At 46.4% G+C, this 24,479-nt stretch overlaps 1 protein-coding gene across 5 annotated transcripts in view; it reads right to left on the reverse strand.

Annotated features, from left to right (window-relative positions):
- Positions 1-24,197, reverse strand: part of GUCY2F (guanylate cyclase 2F, retinal) — a 91,364-nt gene extending 67,167 nt beyond the window's left edge. For 4 of the 5 annotated variants that reach the window (XM_068139520.1, XM_068139501.1, XM_068139484.1 and 1 more), the window contains exons 1-5: positions 24,120-24,179; positions 20,968-21,755; positions 16,788-17,089; positions 10,565-10,919; positions 3,191-3,275 (exon numbers count right to left, since the gene is read on the reverse strand). In XM_068139520.1, coding sequence (XP_067995621.1) covers positions 3,191-3,275; positions 10,565-10,919; positions 16,788-17,089; positions 20,968-21,703 — 1,478 coding nt within the window. In that variant the 5' untranslated portion in view covers positions 21,704-21,755; positions 24,120-24,179. Of the gene's footprint in view, positions 1-3,190; positions 3,276-10,564; positions 10,920-16,787; positions 17,090-20,967; positions 21,756-24,119 lie in introns of all 5 variants that reach the window. The other variant, XM_068139493.1, reaches the window with a different exon arrangement.
- Positions 24,198-24,479: the final 282 nt, after the last annotated feature.

A 24,479-nucleotide genomic window follows, 5' to 3' on the forward strand; every position in this document is an offset into this window, starting at 1 on the left:
AGCATCTCTCTGAAGAGGAAATGCTGAGAGAATGGGTTTGTTTAGCTTGGAGAACACAAGACTGAGAGGGCATCTTCTCAATGCTTAGCAATATCTAAAGGGCAGGCGTCAATAGGATGGAGCCAGTGGTGTCCAGTGATAGAACAATGTGCACAAACTGGAACACAGGAGGTTCCACCTGGACATAAAGAAAAACTTTTCACCTGTAAGAATGCCAGAGCCCTTGACCAGGATATGCAGAGAGGTTGTGGGTTGTCCTTCTCTGAAGATATTCCAAACCTGCATGCATATCATCCTTCTCTTGGTGACCCTCCTTTAGGAAGGGGGTTGGACACAATGATCTCCAGAGGTCCCTTCCAACCCCTACAATGCTGTGAGGTGGGGGTTGGTCTCTTCTGTCTAGTATCATGTGATAGGACAAGAGGAAATGGCCTGAAAAATGTGCCAAGGGACATTTAAATTTTGGTTATTAGGAAACATTTCTTTACAGAAAGAGTGGTCAGGCATTGGAAGAGGTTGCCTAGGGAGGTGGTGGCGCCACCGTCTCTGGAGGTGTTCAGGTGTGGATGTGGGAGGTCAGGACACAGTTATGGCGGCGTTAAATTGATGGTTGGGCTTAATGGTTTTGGAGGTCTTTTCCAACTGGAACAATTCTATGATTTTGTAACTGCCTTGTTGCAACCCACCCAACTCAGCTTCATGCAAAAACCTCATCACTGATGTACTTTTCACCATGTTTGGTCAATCATATCCTCTCCCCCAACCATGGAAGGAAGCACCTCTCTGCTGAAAGCAAAATACAGAGAGTAGGGTGAATCATAATTAAGACCACTGAGCAGATCCCTAGCCATGCTAAGACCAGAGCTCCCACAATCTAAATCAGAACATGCTGTGGTTTAAATATAGTTCCAGACAAGCCCTTCCCAACATAAATCATGGTCTGAGTCATGCTAGACTGTGTTTTTTTTCCCCTTTTCTTTCTTTCCCTCCTTGCAGATGGTCAAACATCTTTACTCATGCCTGAGCCTTCCCAAGCACAGTCTGGGACTTGTGGAACAGTTTACAAGTGGAGTAGGCAGAAAGATTGTCTTTTATTTACGTCACTGTTGAGGCTGGAGGGCAAGGGCTTTAAAGTGTGGATGGATCAAGGCAACCTCCTCAGTGGCTGAGGTATCAGAAGCAGCTGTGTGTTATAAGCAGGGAAAACACTGGGGGTGTCTCTTGCTGGGTGGCCTTATATCATCTGGGTTTGGAGGGATGAATCAGGAGTAGAGGGAAAACAAGTTTTGGGATGAGGTGATAGGCAGAGCTGGATGATCCAGGAACTCTGCTCTGCTGAACTCTTTGCTGTGGTGCCTTCTGACTTCAGTCTCAGTTGACTCTGATTTCAGTGATGTACCCTGAAGATAATAATAATGGCAGACAGATTGCTCCAGGGACCAGTTTGGACCAGGTTACCTAGTATTAAGGCCATATTGTCCTTGCCATGGCTCCTAGACCATGCAGTCTATGCTGCCTCAATACCACCTTGGATGTAGGCCTGGAATTCAAGTGTGGCTTATGCAGTTGTTGGAAATTGTTACTTCCCCAGCAGACTGCTTCGTTTGTTCTAAAGATCTCATGGCCAGACTAATCCCATGGTCAGGATAATGGACTCCAGCTCAAAGCAGGGTGTGAATCAGCTTGGTAATGAAGAAATATCCTAACTGATTGCTCCAAACCACCTCCAGAGATCATAGAATCATAGAACGCCTTGAGTTGGAAGGAAATTTAAAGATCATCTAGTTCCAACTCCTCAGTCATGGGCAGGGACACTTCCCACTAGACCAAGTCGCTCAAAACCTCATCCAGCCTGATCTTGAACACTTCCAGAAATGTGCTCTCTCTTTCTCTTTAGCACACAGAGAAAGTCAAGAGGGTCATCCTAGGTGCATCATGGAACATATTAAGAGAGAAACTCAGGAAAGAAAGGTCTGGAATGAAAAGAAAAGAAAAATACATATACCATGGTAGCCTGCTCAGTCTCCTCCAGCATGTTCCTAAAGTAATCTCCTGTGTTTGGTTTGCACAGTTAGTATTTCTAAAGTGATAGCCACCTTCCTAATGCTGCAGAGCCATCATCCAGGTAATCCTTCCAGCAAAAGCCTGCAATGCTCTTCTATATCTGGAGTGGATTAAGGGTAAGATGGCTCCTCCTGAGACTGTAGAACCAGTAGCTGCAGTGCTCAAACCACTGTCACATAATAATATCACTTAATAATGAAGAGATAGGTATCTGGAGGTCAAAGACCATAGCTATGTGTTCACAGAAATATAGAATGGTTTCGGTTGGAAAGGAGTGTGTTGATAGGTTGGACTCGATGATCCTCGAGGTCCTTTCCAACCTAAGTGATACTGTGATACTGTGATACTGTGATAATAAAGATCAACAGGTTCCAACGCCTTTGCCATGGGCAAGGACACCTTCCACTAGGTCAGATTCTCAAAGCCCATCCAACCTGGCCTTGAACACTTCCAGGGATGGGACATCCATGACTTCTCTGGGCAACCTTTTCCAGTGTCTCACTATCCCCATGGTAAAGAATTTATCTAATCTAAGTCTATTCTCCTTCAGTTTCAAACCATGACTCCTTGTCCTGTCACTATGCTCTCTGATAAAGAGTCATACAATTGTTAGGGTTGGAAGGGAGCTCAGGGATCAGCTAGTTCAACACCATCCCCACCCCCCGCCATGGGCAGGGACACCTCACACTAGAGCAGGCTGGCCAGAGCCACATTCAACCTGGCTTTAAAAACCTCCATGGATGAAGTTTCTACCACCTCCCTGGGCAACCTGTGCCAGTGTCTCACCACCTTCATGCTGAAGAACTTCTTCCTAACATCCAATCTGAAGCTAGACATTAGTTTTGTTCCATTTCCCTTAGTCCTATCACTCCCTGACACCCTAAAGAGTCTCTCCCCAGCTTTCTTGTAGGCCCCTGTAGGACACCTCTAGGTACCAGAAGACTACAATAAGGTCTCTCTGGAGCCTTCTCTTCCCCAGGTTGAACAACCCCAACTCTCTCATCCTGACTTATAAAGGAGGTGTCCCAGCTCCCTTTATTCACATGGTTTAAACTGCTGGGTAAAATGCAAGTCTCCCACAGCAGGTAAAAATGTCATCAGATCAAATCCATCCTGCAGTTCTCACCTGATGAGAGCAGCCAGGCCCACAAGAAAAAGCACCAGGGCAAATATCAGCATTACTCCCAACATTATGACTGCAGGCTCAATCCCTGTGCAAAGAGAGGGAAAAAGCATCAATGAATTAGAATCCCTTTGATTCAGGCAATCATATGGAAAGTCTCAAACCATTAGGCTACAGAAGCAAATATTCAGCCAGGAGAATGCTAGAGGACAATTTTGAGGCCATGTTAATTTCTGCATACACAAATGCTTACTGACTTTATTTTCATGAGACTGAAACTAATTATTTAATTCCATGCATGTTTATTTTTTTTCCTATACCAGACTTAAAGCCTTGGATCAGTGGAAAAAATTGTTTTTATTCAAGTAGATAAAGACTGGACTCCCAGGGAAGTATTAAATTTCAGAGGCACCTTCTTCAAAGGTCATAGCTTTGGAGCAGTTGATCTTCTCTCCAGGAGCTGCAATGCTGAGAAATCTTTGTCCTGTGGTACCAAACTGATGACCAAAGTGAGTGGGTTCTTTCATTCCCTGCTAAAAATTCTAGTGTTGAAAAGAGCAGGGGAGAAGGAGGAGGAGGTTGTTGATGGTTTTCTCTATGGGCCATCCTACAGGAGGGGATATCTCCAGATACTTGACTCACCAGTCTTTGCTAGAGAGCTAAGGAAAGCTGGCATGAGTGGATGAGTTAAATTCCAGTATGAACTGTTTGTTGTCGCTGTCTCTTCTAGATTTTTCCTTTTTTTCCTATTCTGTCTGTATTCAGACATAGAATCATAGAATTGTTAGGGTTGGAAGGGAGCTCAGTCTGGTACCAAGTCCCCTGCCATGGACACACCCTTAAATACAACCAAGCTTGGAGAAGTTTGAGTTGATAGGAGGTTCATAACTCTGTCACGCTTGGACCTAAATCACAGGCCTTGCTGCAAGCACTGAAACCTTCCCAGTGAAAGCTGCAGTCATTTTCAATGGTTTTCTTTGTAGGAAAAGACAGAGTGTTTTAGCTCAGATTTTCATGCTGGAGTTGAATTTTCTTTCTGCTTCAACACAAGGACCCAAACCCTGATTATCCTCACACTTACACTAGAATAGGTTACTAGTTGTGGATGCCTCATGCCTGAAAGTGTTCAAGGCCAGGCTGGATGGAGCTCTGAGCCAACTGGTCTAGTGGGGGGGTGGACTACATGGAGTGGTTGGATTAGATGACTTTGAAAGATCCCTTACAACCCAAAATATTCTAAGATTCTAGTGAAAGATGATCTGCAAGGGTTTCTTCCAACCCAAAATGCCACACCTTGAGCATTGTGTCCAGCTTTGGGCACCTCAATACAAGAGAGATGCGGAGGTGCTGGAGCCAGTGCAGAGGAGGGCAAGGAAGCTGGGGATGGGAATGGAGAATAAGTCTGATGAAGAGCAACTGAAGGAATTGGGGATGGATAGTTTGGAGAAGGGTAGGTTGAGGGGAGACCTCATTGCTGTCTACAGCTACCTGAAAGGACGTTGTGGAGAGGCTGCTGCTGGTCTCTTTTCACAGGTAATTAGTGATAGAACAGAAGGGAATGGCCTCAAGCTGCCACTGGGTAGGTTTAGACTGGACAGTAGGAAAAGTTTTTTTCCCAGCCAGAGTGGTCAGGCTCTGGAACATGCTGGGCAGGGAGGTGCTTCAGTCCCCAGCCCTGGATGTGTTTAAAGGTGGTTTGCATGTCGTGCTTGAGAATATGGTTCGGGGTGAACCTTGTGGAGTAGGGTTCTGGGTTAGACTTGGTGATCCTGGGGGTCTTTTTCTTCCAACCTGAATGTTTCTGTGATTCCATGACCTTCAAGGGTCCCTTGCAAACAAAGTTATTCTATGATTTTAGTGAAAGATAACCTAGAAGGGTACCTTCCAACACAAAATGTTCTGTGATATTAATGAAAGATGACCTTCAAGGGTCCCTTCCAACTCAAAACATTCTATGGTTCTATGTTTAGAAGAAGGGACAAAAATGGAGAAAAAGAGAGATGACTGTGAGGATATTGGTCATACATAAACATGTTGTCCATTTTTCCAGCCAACCCCTGTACCTGGTCATCACAATCAGTAGTACCTTCTTCTTAACCCCTATTCCTAATTGTTATACTGCATGAGTGTGTTTTCTGCCTGCATGTGATATTTTTAGACTTCACATCAATTTAACCAACAGATAAGATGAGAAGTCCTTGAGCTTGTAACCCATGAGAGACTACAAGTCTAGAGACTTGCAGCTGTAGAGACCAAAGGATTGGAAAAATGACTATGAGGGAGTCACAGGTTTGGACCATCTACCAGAGCATGTGTTTGTGTCTGCTGGAGCAGGGGTGATGAGATCTGGTACCAGCTTGGAAGCTGATTAAGTGCTGCATAAGAACAGGATCAGGAGTTTTGGGCTCCTCAGTTCAAGAGAGATAAGGAAGATAAGGAAGGACTGAAGGGAGTCCAGCAGAGGCTATGAAGATGTTGAGTGAACTGGAGCATAAGTCTGAAAGACTTAGGGCTGTTTAGCCTGGAGAAGACCAAGAGCATACCTTCTCAATGCTTATCAATAGCTAAAGGGCCATCAAGAGGATGAGGACAGACTCTGTCCGGTGGTGCCAAGTGTGCCCAGTGACAAGACAAGAGTCAACAGTCCTTTGAAAGTGCTGGAGCAATGGATCAGGCTGCTCAGAGAGGTGGTGGAGTCTCCTTCTCTGAAGAGATTCCAAAATTGCCTGGACACAATCCTGTGAAGCCTGCTCTGTTTTGGAAGAGGAGCTGGACTAGGTGATGCTCAGAGGTCCCTTCCAACCCTTACCATTCTGTGATTGTGACATCAAAACATATCTTGGCAATACTGGCTATGGGTAATGGTGCCTGCAGCCACATTGGTCTCCAGAGTGTGTTACCCTGCTTGTGACAGGTTGTGTGTGCAGTGTGTATTTTGGGCCCCTCAGTTTAGGAAGGATGTTGACTTTCTGGAACTTGTCCAGAGAAGGGCAATGAAGTTGGTGAGGGGTTTGGAACACAGCCCTATGAGGAGAAGCTGAGGGAGCTGGGGTTGCTTAGCCTGGAGGAGACTCAGGGGTGACCTTATTGTTCTCTACAACTACCTGAAGGGAGATTGTAGACAGGTGTTGGTCTCTTCTCCCAGGCAGCCAGCACCAGAACAGTCTCAAGCTGCACCAGGGGAGGTTTAGGCTGGAGGTTAGGAAGAAGTTCTACACAGAGAGAGTGATTGCCCATTGGAATGGGCTGCCCAGGGAGGTGGTAGAGTCACCATCATTGGAGGTGTTTAGGAGGAGATTTGACAGGGTGCTTGGTTGCATGGTTTAGTTGATTAGGTGGTGCTGGTTGATACATTGGACACGATGATCTTGAAGGTTTCTTCCAACCTGGTCTGGTCTATTCCATTCTATTCCATTCTATTCCATTCTATTCTATTCTATTCTATTCTATTCTATTCTATTCTATTCTATTCTATTCTATTCTATTCTATTCTATTCTATTCTATTCTATTCTATTCTATTCTATTCTTTCATGTTCTGGGAGCACCTGCTGGTGGACCTGGGGTCAGAAACAACATCAGCCTGGCAACCCCCTCCCTGGAGGTGTTCAAGACTAGTTTGAGCAACCTGATTGAGCAGCCTGAGCAGGGGGGTTGGAACTGGATTATCTTCATGGTCTCTACCAACCCAAACAACTCTGTGAATCTATGAACTTCACATCCCACCTGCCCTCTCAACTCCAGCTCTATACATTGCATGGGTTTAATTCTAGTAATAAACTCCAGGCTCTAAAATATCAGTAGTAACAATAAATTACCACTTTCCTGACAAATGCCTGCAGCTTTGTGCTTTTGCAAAGGTGAGAACATAAAATCTGATCTTTCTAAAAATCAGGGAGATTTTTCCATAGCCTGCACTGGGATGCTAAATTACTGCACTGCTCCAAGTAGCAGTGTGAAATTAGATCTATGGTATCATTATATTTGTCTCTTCTATAGTTTGCTAGCTGCTGTAAGATCAATATATCTCCAATTTTCATGGAGAGACACTGATTTAAACCAGCTATGGCAGAGCCAAGGGGTATGTTTTTCTCAGCTGCTGCATGAAATATTCTGTAGATGTGGTTAATTTTGTCTGTTTAAGTCATAGCCTGGAGCAGTAGGAGTAAATGCTTACCATTGTAAGTAAATATGTCAAGTGGAGGCTAAATACCTTACCCTGAGATTTTTGGTTACCCTGAGGACATTAAATTGCACCACAAATGCCTCAAATTAAAAATAATACATACAACCAGTGCTTGGTCTTGCAAATCCAGGAAGCAACAGAGATATCTCTGCCTCTAAGTCCTTAATTTACCACCTCTGTGGTCTACAGCAGCTCCAATTATTTTGAGCAACGATGATCATCTTTTCCTGATGAGGTGAGCTCTGATGATCCTTAAAGCTGCACAGCTACCTGGGTAAAGAAGCTGGAGTAAACCAGGAGAGGGGATGAGAGTATGTGCTGTAGGGCAGCAATCTTAGGCTGTCTTCAGTGCAAATCCTCTTAATGCTCTCCCCTCTGAGAAAGACACAGCGCTGGCTCAAGCCTCTAGCATATATTGATTGCTATCAGAATAGCCAGATCTTAGGGTCATAGAATTGGTTTGGTTGCAAAAAGACTCCCAAGATCATCAAGTCCTCACCTGGAATATTACATATGGAGGTGTTCAGGAGGAGACTTGATAGGGTGCTTGGCTGTATGGTTTAGTTGATTAGGTGGTGTTAGATGATAGGTTGGACGCGATGATCTTGAAGGTCTCTCCCAACCTGGTCTGGTCTGGTCTATTCTATTCTATTCTATTCTATTCTATTCTATTCTATTCTATTCTATTCTATTCTATTCTATTCCATTCCATTCCATTCCATTCCATTCCATTCCATTCTACATCCAGTTCTGGGCTCCACAGTTCAAGAGGGACAAGAATCTGATAGAAAGAGTCCAACAGAGGCTGCAAGGATGATTAAGGGACTGGAGCACTGCCTTATGAGGAGAGGCTGGGGCTGTTTAGTCTGGAGAAGAGAAGGCTGAGAGGGGATATAATAAATGTCTATAAATATCTGAGTTTTGAGGGTCAAGAGGAAGGAAGGGAGAGCCTCTTCTTACTTGTGCCCTGTGATAGGACTAGGGGCAATGGATGTGAACTGCAGCACAGGAAGTTCCACCTCAACATGAGGAAGAACGTCTTTATCATAAGGGTCACATAACACTGGTACAGGCTCCCCAGAGAGGATGAGTTGTCTCTGGAGACTTTGAAGCCTCATCTGGATGCATTCCTCTGTGACTTGTGCTAGATTCGTTGGTCCTGCTCTGGCAGGGGGTTGGACTCAATGATCTTCAGAGGTTGCTTCCAACCCCTAATACCCTGTGATCCTGAGAGTCCAATTGTCACCCTAAGACAACCATGGTCATTAAACCATGTTTTAAAGTGCCATGTTCACATGTTTTTCTCCTCCAGGAACAGTGAATCCACCAAATCCTTGAACAACCTATTCCAATGATGACTGTTAGACCTGGAAAACTCCTTCCGGCACAAACCAATGGCAACAGTCTTATTGACCTAACAAGCAATAAAAAGGTCTTGAACGTGTCCAGAGAAGGGCAACAAGGCTGGGGAGAGGCCTCGAGCACAAGCCCTGTAAGGAGAGGCTGAGGGAGCTGGGATTGTTTAGCCTGGAGAAGAGGAGGCTCAGGGGTGACCTCATTGCCCTCTACAACTACCTGAAAGGTGGTTGTAGTCAGGAGGGAGTTGGTCTCTTCTCCCAGGCAGCCAGTACCAGAACAAGGGGACAGAGTCTCAAGCTGTGCCAGGGGAAGTTTAGGCTCGAGATGAGGAGAAAGTTCTTCACTGAGAGAGTCATTTGTCATTGGAATGTGCTGCCCAGGGAGGTGGTGGAGTCACCATCCCTGGAGGTGTTCAAGAGGGGATTGGATGTGGTACTTAGTGCCATGGTTTAATCATGAAGTTGGTGGTGACAGGTTGGACTCGATGATCTTTGAAGTCTCTTCCAACCTTAGTGATACTGTGATACTGGAGTACTGCATGTAGGTCTGGAGCCCTCAATATAGGAAGGATGTGGACCTGATGGAGAAGGTCCAGAGGAGAGTGACGAAAATGATCAGGGGTCTGGAGCAGCTCTGCTCTGAGGACAGGCTGAGGGAGATGGGAGTGTTCAGCCTGGAGAAGAGAAGGCTCTGGGGAAACCTGATAGCGGCCTTCCAGTACCTGAAGGGGGCTACAAGAAGGCCTGTGGTGATAGGATGAGGGGCAATAGCTTCAAACTAGGGAAGAGCAGATTTAGATTGGATGTTAAGAACAGGTTCTTTACTATGAGGGTGGTGGAACACTGGAACAGGTTGCCCATGGAGGTGGTTGGAGCCCCATCCCTGGAGATATTCAAGGCTCAACAAGGCTCAACAGGGCTCTGGGCAAACTGACTGCAGAAGGGAGTGGACTGGATGACCTTTGGAGGTCCCTTCCAACCCAGACCATTCTCTGATTCTATCTCTCTCTACAGCTCCCTGAAAGGAGGCTGTAGTGAAGTGGGGGTTGATCTTTTCTCCCAGGTATCAAGTAATAGAATGCAAGGAAATGGCCTCCAGTTGTGCCAGGAGAGGTTTAGGTTGGATATTAGGAAAAAAAAAACACAAACCCAAATATTTACTTAAAGGGTGGTCAGGCATTGGAAAAGGCTGCCTAGGGAAGTGGTGGGCAGTCACCATCCCTGGAGATCACAAAATCATAGAATCAGTGAGGGTTGGAAGGGACCACAAGGATCATCTAGTTCCAACCCCCCTGCCATGGGCAGGGAAACCCCACATTAGATCAGGCTGGCCAGAGCCTCATCCAGCCTGGGCTTAAACACCTCCAGGGATGGGGCCTCAACCACCTCCCTGGACAACCCATTCCAGGGCTTCACCACTCTCATGGGGAAGAACTTCTTCCTCACATCCAGTCTGAATCTCCCCACCTCCAGCTTCATTCCATTCCCCCTAGTCCTATCACTACCTGATATCCTAATGTTCAAAGAACATGTAGCTGTGGCACTTCAGCACATAGTTTAATAACCATGGTGGTGTTGGGTTGGTGATTGGACTTGATGATCTTACAGGTCTTTTCCAACCCTAATAATTCTGTGATTCTATAAACAGTGTGATCTCTTTATAGGATTCCCATTACAAACGATGATGATGACTGGTCATATTTATATGAATTTTTTGATTTTAGGGTTTTCTCTTTGGGATGTTCTCTCCTGGAGTAGGAGAAAAGATGAAATAAATAAGAAGCATGGACAAAATGCCATTTGACCCTGTTTTCTTCTTTTTTTAACTTCCTTACCTCCACTGCAGAGAACATCTGGATCAAACCAACAGCTGGAGTCTGGCTTGGGTGGAGCTCCACTGGGAAAGTGGATGGCCCGGTCTAAGGACTTCACAGAGTCTGAAGACATGTCCAGCAAGTGGGTTGGGAAGAGCTGGTTCCCACGACCATCTGTGTCCAGTATCACATAGTTGCTCAGCCTCTTCCCACAGTTGTCTGTCTGTATCCAGTTATTAAACCCAGGGAAACTGAAGTTTTTTGTGTGCTCAGCTATGTTAAATCCTGAGACTCTGGCTCCATTCCTCCGAGCACTGTCTATGGCCATTGCCATGAAATAAATGGCATCATAGATTGTGCCAAAAAGTGGAGAAACCTAAAAACAGAGGATAAATTGTGGTCAGGATATGCTGCTTCCAAACTCAAGTTGGAGATCAGAATCACAGAAACATTCAGGTTGGAAAAGACCCTCAAAATCATCAAGTCCAACTCAGAATCCTGCTCTACAAGGTTCATGCCTAAACCATAGCCCCAAGCACCACATCCAAACCACCTTCATACACATCCAGGCTTGGTGACTCAACCACCTCCCTGCCCAGCACATTCCAGTGCCTGATCACTCTTTCTATGATTTTTTTTTATCTAATGTCCAGTTGTGCTAGGTTAAGCCCAGCCGAGGAGGTGGGTAGGCTGAGAAGAACCTAGCCTCAGGTGGACAAAGAAACATAACCAAGGTGGGCAGAAAGTCATAACCCCCTATCAGGGGAGGGGTCCCTGGGTCAACATCTATTCCACTCCCACTTCCTGTCCACAATCCTATTTAAAAGGAAGCCATTCCCTGCTTCACTCTCTTCTCTTGCCCTTGCCTCTCTGACATCCTGCTCTTGTTACCACAGGGTGGAGCTTGTTCCATGCTATTCCAGACTCCTTGTGACTGGTTTTGCATGTATTTTTATTTACCTCGACAGGCTGGACAGATGGGCAGAGTCCAAGGGCATGAGATTGAACACATCCAAGTGCCAGGTGCTGCACATTGGCCACAGCAACCCCATGCAGTGCTACAGGCTGGGGTCAGAGTGGCTGGAGAGCAGCCAGGCAGAGAGGGACCTGCGGGTACTGGTTGAGAGTAGGCTGAACATGAGCCTGCAGTGTGCCCAGGTGGCCAGGAGGGCCAATGGCATCCTGGCCTGCATTAAGAACAGTGTGGCCAGCAGGAGCAGGGAGGTCATTCTCCCCCTGTACACTGCACTGGTTAGGCCACACCTCGAGTACTGTGTCCAGGTCTGGGCCCCTCAGTTTAGGAAGAATGTTGACTTGCTGGAATGTGTCCAGAGAAGTGCAACAAAATTGGTGAGGGGCTTGGAACACAGCCCTATGAGGAAAGACTGAGGGAGCTGGGGGTGCTTAGCCTGGAGAATAGGAGACTCAGGGGTGACCTTATTGCTCTCTACAACTACCTGAAGGGAAGTTGTGGACAGGCAGAGGTTGGTCTCTTCTCCCAGGCAGCCAGCACCAGAACAAGAGGACACAGTCTCAGGCTGCACCAGGGGAAGTTCAGGCTGGAGGTCAGGAGGAAGTTTTACACAGAGAGAGTGATTGCCCATTGGAATGGACTGCCCGGGGAGGTGGTGGAGTCGCCGTCACTGGAGGTGTTCAGGAGGAGACTTGACAGGGTGCTTGGTTACATGGGTTAGTTGATTAGGTGGTGTTGGGTGATAGATTGGATGCGATGATCTTGAAGGTCTCTTCCAACCTGGTTTATTCTATTCTATTCTTTCATTTATTCAAATACCTTTTATACTTTGTTAAACTTACCTTTTTACTTCCAAATTGATTCAAGACTGTTTCTTTTGTAATTTTACCTCTCTTTCCTCCTCCTGCCTAATTTGCTTTTTCCCTACTGGGAAAAATGGGGAGAGGGGAGGCAACCTAAATCTGTTAGAGTTTGGGCCTTTGGGCTAGCAGGAAAGCTTAAACCAAAACACCACTGTAAACCTACACAGTGGCAGCTTGAGGCCATGCCCTCTTGTTCTATTACTAATTACCTGTGAGAAGAGACCAGCAGTAGCCTCTCCACAACATCCTTTCAGCTAGTTGTAGACAGCCATGAGGTCTCCTCTCAGCCTTCTCTTTTTCAAGTTAAACAGCCCCAGCTGTGACAAAAATGTCTCACTGGCTAAGCTGTAAACTCAAGAACTGAGACAGTTGAGCACCAAGGTTCAGTGAGTAATGGGTTTGAATAACAGGCTGAAGGCTGTTCTGGATCACTCAATATGTGTGGAACTTGGAATATTTTTCTTTTCTAATGGATGCTACCCAAAATGAAATCTCAAAGTATTTTTAAGACCATGTAAAATTGTATCATCACAGGAAGAGCCAAGTCCCTGAGCCTGATGCTCAGCTGGCATTTTCACAGTATCATAGTATCGCCAAGGTTAGAAGACACCTTGAGGATCATCAAGTCCAATCTGTCACCACAGACCCATGACTAGACCATGGCACCAAGTGCCACATCCAATCCCCTCTTGAACACCTCCGGGGACAGTGACTCCACCACCTCCCTGGGCAGCACATTCCAATGATGAACGACTCGCTCGGTGAAGAACTTCCTCCTCACGTCAAACCTAAACTTCCCCTGGTGCAGCTTGAGACTCTGTCCCCTTGTTCTGGTGCTGGTTGCCTGGGAGAAGAGACCAACCCCTTCCTGGCTACAACCACCTTTCAGGTAGTTGTAGAGGGCAATGAGGTCTCCCCTCAGCCTCCTCTTCTCCAGGCTAAACCACCCCAGCTCCCTCAGCCTCTCCTCATAGGGCTTGTGCTCAAGGCCTCTCCCCAGCCTTGTTGCCCTTCTCTGGACATGTTCAAGTGTCTCAATGTCCTTCTTAGACTGAGGGGCCCAGAACTGGACACAGGACTCAAGGTACGGCCTAACCAAAGCAGAGTACAGGGGCACAATGACTTCCCTGCTCCTGCTGGCCACACTATTCTTGATGCAGGCCAGGATGCCATTGGTCTTCTTGGCCACCTGGGCACACTGCTGGCTCATGTTTAGGTGGCTGTCAATCAGCACCCCCAGGTCCCTCTCTGTTTGGGAGCTCTCCAGCCACTCTGACCCCAGCCTGTAGCTCTGCATGGGATTGCCGTAGCCAAAGTGTAGCACTTGGCACTTGGACTTGTTGAATGCCATCCCATTGGACTCTGCCCATCTGTGCAGTTGGTTGAGGTCCCTCTGCAGAGCCTTTCTACCCTCTAATTGACTAACATCTGCCCCTAACTTTGTGTCATCTGCAAACTTGCTGATGACTGACTCAATCCCCTCATCCAGGTCATCAATGAAGATGTTAAAGAGGATGGGGCCCAGCACTGATCCCTGGGGGACACCACTGGTGACTGGCCCCCAGCTGGATGTGGCACCGTTCACCACCACTCTCTGGGCTCAGCCCTCCAGCCAGTTCCTAACCCAGCACAGTGTAGTGGTCCAAGCCACGAGCTGACAGCTTAGCCAGCAGTTTGCTGTGGAGGATGGTGTCAAAGGCCTTGCTGAAGTCCAGGTAGACCACATCCACAGGCCTCCCCACGTCCACCAGGCAGTCACCTGATCATAGAAGGAGATCAGGTTGGAGATGCAGGACCTGCCCTTCCTAAATCCATGTTGGCTGGACCTGAGCCCTTGGCCATCCTTCAGGTGCGCAGCTACTGCCACCAGGATAATCTGCTCCATCACTTTCCCTTGCACTGAGGTCAGGCTGACCGGCCTGTAGTTTCCAGGTTCCTCCATCTGACCCTTCTTGTGGATGGGGACCACATTGGCCAGTTTCCAGTCACCTGGGACCTCACCGGTGAGCCAGGACTGGAGGAAAATGATGGAGAGCGGCTTGGCCAGCTCATCTGCCAGCTCTCTCAGCACCCTAGGATGGATCCCATCCGGTCCCATGGACTTGTGAGTGTCCAAGTGGCTCAGCAGGTCCTGAACTAATTCTTCATGGATTTCCGGGGCATTACACTGCTCCCCAACACCGTCACCCAGCTCAGGAGGCCACTAGTCCTGAACTCCTCCTGCCTTGCCGTTAAACATTGAGGCAAAGAAGGTGTTCAGGACCTCAGCCTTTTCCTTGTCTTCAGTCACAGTGTTCCCCTCCAGGTCCAATAAGGAGTGCAGGTTCTTCCTGCCATTCTTCTTATTGTTAGTATATTTATAAAAATGCTTTTTATTGTCTTTGACTGAGGTGTTCAGCTTCAGTTCCAGCTGGGCCTTTGCCTCTCTAATTTTATTCCTACATAATCTAGCAGCTTCCTTAAACATACCTCGAGAAGCCTTCATACCTCAAGAAGCATTTTGTCACAACCTGCCTCAGAGCACTCCACTAAAATATCTTTCACAAACCGAAGATCAAAGATCAAAGGCAGAGACTTGTGTCTCTACCCAAGTAGGAAAAGTGTCATGCCCAAAGGATCTACCTTGTCAGTCAGGACATTCTATGTTCCTAGGATGTACAAGGCAGAGCCACAGCAAACTCATTCTCTGCGTATCAGAGCCTTTTCTCCTTGCATTTCTCCCTTCCATGCCAAAGTTGCTTGAGGAACCTATCACAGACTTCACAGAATTTTAGGGGTTGGAAGGAACCTCCAGAAATCAAGTCCAACACCCCTGCCAAAGCAGGATCAGCTAAGGCAGGTCTCAAAGGAACCCATCCAGAGAAGGAGACTTTCCCCTCCCCTAATTACACACATGGTGGCTTTTGCACTCACATGGTCATCCACAGCAGGTAGATAAAGAGAAATTATAGCCATAGACTTGTGACAAAATGAGGAGTGCAGTTGGGAGCCATAGAACTTGACATATGTGGTGGGATTCATTAAGGTTTAGGCTGGATGTTAGGAAGAAATTCTTCCCAGAAAGAGAGATTGGCCATTGGAATGTGCTGCCCAGGGAGGTGGTGGAGTCACCATCACTGGAAGTGTTTAAAAAGAGATTGGATTGAAGCACTTAGTGCCATGGTTTAGTAGATTAATGGCCATGGTGGTCTTAGGTTGACAGCTGGACTTGACAGAGGTCCTTTCCAACCAAAACAATTCTATGATATTCTATGATATCAGAAATAGACACCTACAGTGAAGAATCCTACACTCAATGTAGTTACCCTGGGCTCTCTTTATAATGAAGAGGAAGAAATGAGTGCTTTGAAGGCATGACTTGCGTCCATCTAAAGCAGATGCCCATGTAGATCTGGTGAACCATGCCTTAAAAGCACTTGTATGTTTTTGCAAGATCATAGTTAGATTTGAGGATTGGCTCAGCTGAATCCTGCATCTCTTCACCAATATAATATAATAATTGTCATGGATGCATTTCAGTGTGATCTGCTCTAGGTGACCCTGCTCTGGCAGGGGGGTTGGACTGGTTGATCTTTCCAGGTCCCTTACAGTCCCTAACATTCTGTGATTCTGTGAATATGACAAATTCCCCAATTCTTCTTGTAGGCAATAACTGAATTTTGTTATAGGTTTCTGGTGACATTTGGATAATTGAGCTGATAAATAATAACTTTGACTATAGTGCTAAGAAGAAGGCAGCAATGATCCTGAGCATTTTGCTCTAGAAGCATCCACTATTTCATTTTCCTGATGCATCCCCACAAATTCTCAGGCATGTGGACACCTTATTTTGGTGTCTTACAAACTCTATGGACTTTATTTACCTTAGGAGAAAACTCTTAGCTTGGGTCTACAGCATTTAGAACACAGAAGGTTCCACCTCAACACGAGGAGACACTTCTTTATGGTGAGGGTGACAGAGTACTGGAAAAGGCTGCCCAGAGAGGTTGTGGAGTCTCCTTCTCTGGAGAGAGTCCAAATGTGCCTGGATGTGTTCCTGAGTCACTTGCCCTAGGTGATCCTACTTTGACAAGGGGGTTGGACTTGATGATCTCTGGAGGTCCCTTCCAAGCCCTAACATTCTATGACAGCAAACAAAATCCAGGAGCCCCAGAGACAAGTCATGAGTTTGAAATACAGTCCTTCAGTTCAACCAACTGTGTTAGACTGACAGACATCCAGGAGGAATAGTGTTTCCAGGAGAAACAGTGTTTCCAGAGGAATGTAGACCACATCTAACTTTCACATTGTTTTTCTCAAAACAAAAGCACACAATCTAGGCTGTCTCTCCCCTGTACTTTTTTACTATTGATTGTCCCATATCTCCTGTTTCCAGGTGCCAGGAAAGCCCAAGAGAAAGAATATTTACCTGGGTTGCTTCCAAATCCCTGATTATTTCACCACTTTCTTTAGCTTCCCTGAATGCATGGTAGAAATTCCTTTCTCCAGACTCCAGTGTGATAGTCAGCACAGCATCATAGGCTTCCTGGAGCTTGGTGTCATTATCAAAGATGTTGAATGAGATGTTTTGGTAAGGAAGACTGTACAGCAAAGTGTCATATGGAATGAAGACATATCTTCCATCTGCTAGTCCCATTTCCAGAGCTTTTGTGAGTAAGGCAGCCTGTTCGTCCCCTCCAATGAGCATAGAATGCATGCACATCACTATAACTAAAACACAAGAATCACAGACAGTGTTGTTAATCCATTTGGAGTTTTCAGCACAAAATAGAATCATAGAATCATAGAATAGAATCATAGAATCAGGTTGGAATAGACCTCAGAGATCACCAAGTGTGACCTATTACCCAATACCTGACACCTCCTGACAACTAAACCTTGGCTCCAAGTGCCACATCCAATCCTTTTTTGAACACCCCTAGGGATGGTGATTCCACCACCTCCCCGGGCAGCACATCCCAATGGCCAATTACTCTTTCTGGGAAGAACTTTCTCCTCACCTCCAGCCTAAACTTTCCCTGGCACAGCTTGAGACTGTGTCCTCTTGTTCTGTCATTGGTTGCCTGGGAGAAGAGACCAACCCCCACTTGGCTACAACCTCCTTTCAGGTAGTTGTAGAGAGCAATTAGGACTCCCCTGAACCTCCTCTTCTCCAGGTTAAACAATCCCAGCTCCCTCAGCCTCTCCTCAGAGGGCTGTGCTCAAGACCTCTTCCCAGCCTTGTTGCCCTTCTCTGAACACGTTCAAGTGCCTCGATGTCCTTCTTAAATTAAGGAGGCCTTCTACCCCAATAAAATACCTGTATCAGGTCAGACTCTAATGGTCCCCCATCAATCATATATGCTGAGGAAGTTGGGGGCTGCACCAGTTTTGTTTAGCAACATCTAGCAAAGGAGGCTGTGAGTATTTACTGTTCCTGAAGTCACACAAAAGGAGGAGTGGAGAGAATTCTGACAGAGTGAAGCACAGACCAGTATGATAGGTGGTCATGGTGAGTGTTGTCATTTACTGAGAGACCCGAGCTTTGTGTGCCCTGAGCTAACAGACACCGTAAAGTCATCACTGCCCAAGATCCACCCAGACACCCTGCTGCCATATATACGGATTTTAGGTTGGGCACTGTGTTGTGTTTCAACATCTGGTCCATGTTTGGCCATCCTACGGTCTTTCTCTTTGCCTGCAAGATGCTGTGGGGCTATTGTCCCTGTTTATAGATCTGAAATATAGATGTGTATGTTTCACAGGCTTTCCACTGGCCCTTCATAGAAACATAGAATGGTCCAGACCAGAAGGGACCTCCGAAAGTCAACCTCCTCACAGTCAACAGGAACATCCCCAACTAGATCAGGTTGCCCAGGCCCTCATTGAGTCTCACCTTGAATACCTCCAGGGAAGGCACCTCAACCACTTCCCTGGGCAACTTGTTCCAGTGTTCCACCACCTTCATAATGAAGAACTTCTTCCTGATATCCAATCTAAATCTGCCTGCCCCTAGTTTGAAACCGTTGCTCCTCATTCTGACACTCCAGGCCTCTGTAAATAGTCTCTTTTCATCATTTCTGTAGACTCTCTTCAGGTACTGGAAGGCTTCTACCAGGTCACCCCAGAGCCTCCTACTCTCCAGGCTGAACACTCCCAGCTCCCTCAGCCTGTCCTCCTGGCAGAGGTGCTCCAACCCCCTGATCATTTTCATGGATCTCTGGACCTGCTCCATCAGCTCCATGTCCTTCCTGTATTGAGGGCTCCAGACCTGTACACAGTATTCCAGGTGAATTCTCACCAGAGCAGAGTAAAAAGTTACTGCCCACCACTTCCCCAGGCAGCCTTTTCCAATGCCTGACCACCCTTAAAGTAAAGTTTTTGGTTGTTTGATGGTTTTGTTTGTTTGTTTTGTTTTGTTTTGTTTCCCCCCTAATATCCAACCTAAACCTCTCCTGGCACAACTGGAGGCCATTTCCTTTCATTCTATTACTTGATACCTGGGAGAAAAGATCAACCCCCACTTCACTACAGCCTTCTTTCAGGGAGCTGGAGAGAGAGACAGAATCATAGAATCAGAGAATGGTCTGGGTTGGAAGGGACCTCCAAAGGTCATCCAGTCCAATCCCCTCTGCAGTCAGCAGGGAAATCCTCAACTAGATCAGGTTGCCCAGAGCCCTTTCAAGCCTCCCCTTGAATATCTCCAGGGATGGGGCCCCAACCACCTCCATGGGCAACCTGTTCCAGTGTTCCACCACCCTCATAGTAAAAAGCCTGTTCCTAACATCCAGTCTAAATCTTCATTTCTCTAGTTTTAAGCCATTGCCCCTCATCCTATCACCACAGGCCTTCTTGTAGCCCCCTTCAGGTACTGGAAGGCTGCTATTAGGTCTCCCCAGAGCCTCCTCTTCTTCAGGCTGAACACCCCCAGCTCCCTCAGCCTGTCCTCATAGCAGAGGTGCTCCAACCCCATGATCATTTTCATGGCCCTCCTCTGGACCCTCTCCATGAGGTCCATGTCCTTCTTATATTGAGGGCTCCAGACCTGTACACAGCATTCCAGGTGAGGTCTCACCAGAGCAGAGTACAAAAGAAAGGAAGCTCTCATGATCTTTCATCCAACACACCATTTCAAAGCTCAGTCAGTGAGAGGATCAAAGTAGGGCAACAATGAGAAGGGGAGTTGCACAGGAGACCTGCCTGCTACTAAATCAGGAGGGAGCAGGATCACTAGAGTAGTTGCAGTCTTTCCTAGGAAGAAAAACAAAATCCTTGATAAAGTAGAAGCTGAACAAGAGCATTTTCAGGTTGTTGAATTACAGGAAAGGAATGAGTGTTTCTAGGCAGTAATCTATCTCATACTATAGCAGAGGGCTTAAGATGGTCAGATGAACCATATTTGAGGAGGAACTGGTTATCTCCACTGGTTATGAAAGGAGCCCCTCAACTCTAATTCACATGGAGAGGTGTGCTGGTGATGAAAAGAACCCACTCAAGGACTTGAGCATAGATTTGAGCACTGACAAAACTTCAAATTGGGCAGCATCTTGCTAACCTTGCTAGTCTTTGGCATAGAGGCCAGAGTCTTAGCTCACCCTCTTTTGGATTCACAGTGCTGACTGCAGAGGTGTACATGCAGGACCAGAGCTGCATCCCAGACTTCCTACCAGGGCTCTGAACCAGCAAAAGAAGACTTCTTTTTTGCTCACATTTTTCTGAAGATGAAAAAGATCATTCTTTACTCTGTGCTGTACATCAACAGGAGCCCTTCCACTGCTTTAGTATGTGATGTACATCGCTGGATTTCAATTCTGACACCTTCACTGGACACAGCATCCAAGTATGAGATATCTGATAATCCATAATCCAAACCACCCCAAACATAAAACCTTTCTGTAAACCCCTCCTTACACTTGACAGGCACTCATCTATTAAATACAACTTTTTCAAATGAGCTATACCCAATCCTTCATGTTCTAGAAGACTATTTTGCCCTATCTCCACCGCATATAAAATGCTCAGTATTCTTTTCCTTGAAGTCCTGGCTCCTTTTGGGTCAGACATAAAATTTCTTCTTGACTTAAATGATTTCAAAATGTCACTGGCTGAATTATGCCTATAGAATAGAGTAGAGTAGAGTAGAGTAGAGTAGAGTAGAGTAGAGTAGAGTAGAGTAGAGTAGAATAGAATAGAATAGAATAGAATAGAATAGAATAGAATAGAATAGAATAGAATAGAATAGAATAGAATAGAATAGAATAGAATAGACCAGGTTGGAAGAGACCTTCAAGATCATCGTGTCCAACCTATCAACTAATCCACCACCTAATCAACTAAACCATGGCACCAAGCACCCTAGCAAGTCTCCTCCTGAACACCTCCAGTGATGGTGACTCCACCACCTCCCTCAATGCCCTCATCCAGATTATCAATAAAGATGTTAAAGAGCATGGGGCCCAGCACTGATCCTTGGGGCACACCGCTAGTGACTGGCTGCCAGCTGGATGTGGCACCATTCACCACCACTCTCTGGGCCAGTTCCTGGATACCAATGCAGCCCTACCCTGGAGAAAACATAAAAGGAAAGGAATGAGACTCAAAGCACTTACTTTTAATGCCATCAACTTCTTTAATCTCATTCCAGGTGTCTTCAATGCCTTTTCCTCCTTTGTGTATGGATGTAACAACGCCTACAGGAAGGCCCTGATTCCTGAGTGCGCTTGCTAACTTGTTGGCAGTGTCCCTCCAAATATCATCATTGGAAGCAATGATTCCAACATGAGCCCAGCTAAAATACTTCATTACTGTAAACAAAACTTGGGCTGGAGAAGGCAGGGTCCTTGCAAATGTAGGGTGATGTATGGTGGAATCCAGTCCGTAATTGACACACATCCACGAGAAGACAGCTTTATTCCAGTGTTCTCCTAAAAGTGTGGCCATCTCACAGAATCCAGGGTTCAGAGGGCCTATGAAAGCTGAAGAAAGCTTCCCAAAGTCAAAGAACCTAAGCAGAGCTCTTGGTGTCTTACATTCTTCTCGCAGAACCACATAATCCAGCCTGTGGCCAATATCTAGCGAAGGATCTTTGCTTATTCGTTCCACTGCTAACCTGGCAGCCACGTGGGGAAAGGCTTTGGAAAAGAAGGGATCACAGTCCCAGGGCCCAAGCACTCCAATTTTAAAAACAGAAGAATATACTGGAGAGCAAAGTAGGTTAAATCCCAACAGCAGCCAGCAGAGAGCCTGAAAAAATGTCTTGAATGAATTTCCAGCGTTGAACTGATGCAATCTTATGTGTCTTGGCAGCACCCAGAGCAAGCTGTGAGGACTCCATAGGAGAAACATTTTCTTACAGGTAGGGAGGTCCTCAGAAAGCCAATCAGTACACTACCAGCTGCTGGAGAAAGGAGATTATGTTTACCTTCCTGTATCTGTTCAGTGCAGGTAGATAACAGCTGAGTCAGCCCAAATCACACAACGCTGCTCAAGGTGCAAGGCTCTGAGCTACCAAAACCTTGCTGTCCTACCACTTGTTACTAGGGAGAAGAGACCAACCCCTACCTCACAACAACCTCATTTCAGGTAGCTGTAGAGAGCAATAAGGTCTGCTCTCAGCCTCCTATTCTCCAGGTTAAACACCCCCTGTTCCCCCAGCTACTCCTTAGAAGACCTCATCTCCAGACCCATCACCAGCTTTGTTGCCCTTCTCTGGACATTCTCCAGCACCTCAATATCTTTCCTGTAATGAGGGTCTCAAAACTTCAACCAGCATTTGGGATGTGGTTTATCACTGCTGCATACAGGGGCATGATCACTTCCCTACTCCTGATAGCCACACTATTCCTGGTCCAAGCCATGATGTTGTTGGTCTTCTTGGCTACCCAAGCACACTGCTGGCTCATGTTCAACCAACCCCCTCAGGTGTCAACCAACACCCTCAGGTCTTTCTGTGTGGCAATGCCAGCGACGAGCAGTGTGAGCAATCTGGCAGTGCAGGCCTAGAGCCTGACATGGTGGCAGGCCATGCTCAGCATAAATGCAGAGCCAGCTAGCAGTGGAGCAAAACAGTGCTGTGCCTGCAGCATGTAACTAAAACAAGACACTGGTAGCTATAAACATGGACAGTTATCTTGGGACAACAGGACATGCACCTGCATCAACAACCTTGTGTGTCATTAGTAGTTGGACCAATAATCTGTAATAGTGCAATGTGTGGTCACTCAGAGGGAACCAATGGAGCTATGCCAACAGGGCACTCCGAGTTTATATAAGTTGTAGCAGTTGCCTTGCTATGCACTTCTGCCTTTCCTGTCTCCTTTTCTTCTACACTTTACAGTGCTATACTTGCACTACAGGCCTGCTCCATAGGCCTGCAACACTGGAACAATAAAGGGACAATACTTGATCACATTGGTCAGCTGTATTGATTCCAATCTCCGTCGCTGATAACCATATTTCTGTGCCAGGCAGCTTCCCAGCCACTCTGCCCCAAGCCTGTGGCATTACAGATAATTGCCAAACCACAACGACAGACACAAATGGAAGAAAACAAAAAGGTGAAAAAGGCTCAGCCAGCAGCTTTGACCAATCCAAAATCTCAGAGAGTTTGGAATATAGAATAGAACAGAATAGAATAGAATAGAATAGAATAGAATAGAATAGAATAGAATAGAATAGAATAGAATAGAATAGAATAGAATAGAATAGAATAGACCAGGTTGGAAGAGACCTTCAAGATCATCGCATCCAACCTATCATCCAACACCACCTAATCAACTAAACCATGCAACCAAGCACCCTGTCAAGTTCTCCTCCTGAACACCTCCAGTGATGGTGACTCCACCACCTCCCTGGGCAGCACATTCCAATGGGCAATCACTCTCTCTGTGTAGAATTTCTTCCAAACCTCCAGCCTAAACCTCCTCTGGTGCAGCTTGAGACTGTGTCCTCTTGTTCTGGTGCTGGTTGCCTGGGAGAAGAGACCAACCTCCACCTGTCCACAGCCTCCCTTCAGGTAGTTGTAGACAGCAATAAGGTCTCCCCTGAGCCTCCTCTTCCGAGTGAGTTTGGAATATGAATCAGATCCCATAGAAACACAAATACACTCACCTACAGACACATATATACCTCTGTTTGGATATCCATTTGGATGTCCACATCATCTTAACACTTTCTGAAAAGGTTTTTCAAGGACAATTCACAGCAGAGTGTCTCAAACCTGGCAAAAAGAAAGGAGATCACAAAATGAGCAAAAAGGAGGATTATGATTTGAATTTAGATATAGAACTGGTAAATAACTTCTGAGGGAAAAGCCTGGCTTAAAATACTCTTGGTTAGAGACCAGAAGCCATAGGGATTTGAGGCATAACAACCTTACCCTTCACAGCCAGAAACAGAAACTGCAAACCCACCACAGTGTCCCTGCCATCCACAGTGTCACCCTGTGGCTTAAAAAATGTGCTGATCCAAGCAGGTTTGTGCTCTAACAATAGCAGGTCCCTTACACCAGTTACCTGTTCAGCACTGGAGAGGTATTTTTATCCTGGATCCTCAGCCACAAGACGTGTGACCCAGAGCACTGCAATGCAGTGTTCTAAATGCACCTGAAAGTCCTCTAGCTTTATGGAGAGACACCTCCAGGAAAAGCCACCCACCAGCAAAGCAGCTTCTACTCACCAGTGGCTATCCTTGGATGCATGTCCCACCACAAGGAGAGGTGGTGCATGGCCAGCCTGCCCTGCAAGTTTGCTTCAGTGCCTACCTCCTTTGGCTTCCTGCTTGCGTGGGACACTCCAACTGCATGGGAGCTCTGGGACCATCCACACCGTGTCAAAAGTTCTCTTCCAACCAAAAAGTTTCTACGATTCTAACATCTTCTTGTCCCTTTGTGCGAGGACCATCCTTCCCCTCCAGGGGTTCACAGCTTGGGGTACATCCCTGCAAGCCTTTAGTTCCTCAATGAAGTCCTTGAAGAGCTCCAAGGCTGCCTCACTCTGAACTGCCTCAATACAGAGACGTGCTCATATCTAAGTAATTGTAGAGATGGAATCTTAAAGCTCTATCCTGGGATTAGTGGGATTTAGCTCCTGGGATCTGTCCCTGGAGAAGAGCTCTGTAAGTC

The sequence above is a fragment of the Melanerpes formicivorus genome, unplaced genomic scaffold (genome assembly GCF_026170545.1).
Source record: "Melanerpes formicivorus ecotype bairdi unplaced genomic scaffold, bMelFor1.0.p_v2 SCAF_1, whole genome shotgun sequence".
Classification (NCBI taxonomy): domain Eukaryota; kingdom Metazoa; phylum Chordata; class Aves; order Piciformes; family Picidae; genus Melanerpes; species Melanerpes formicivorus.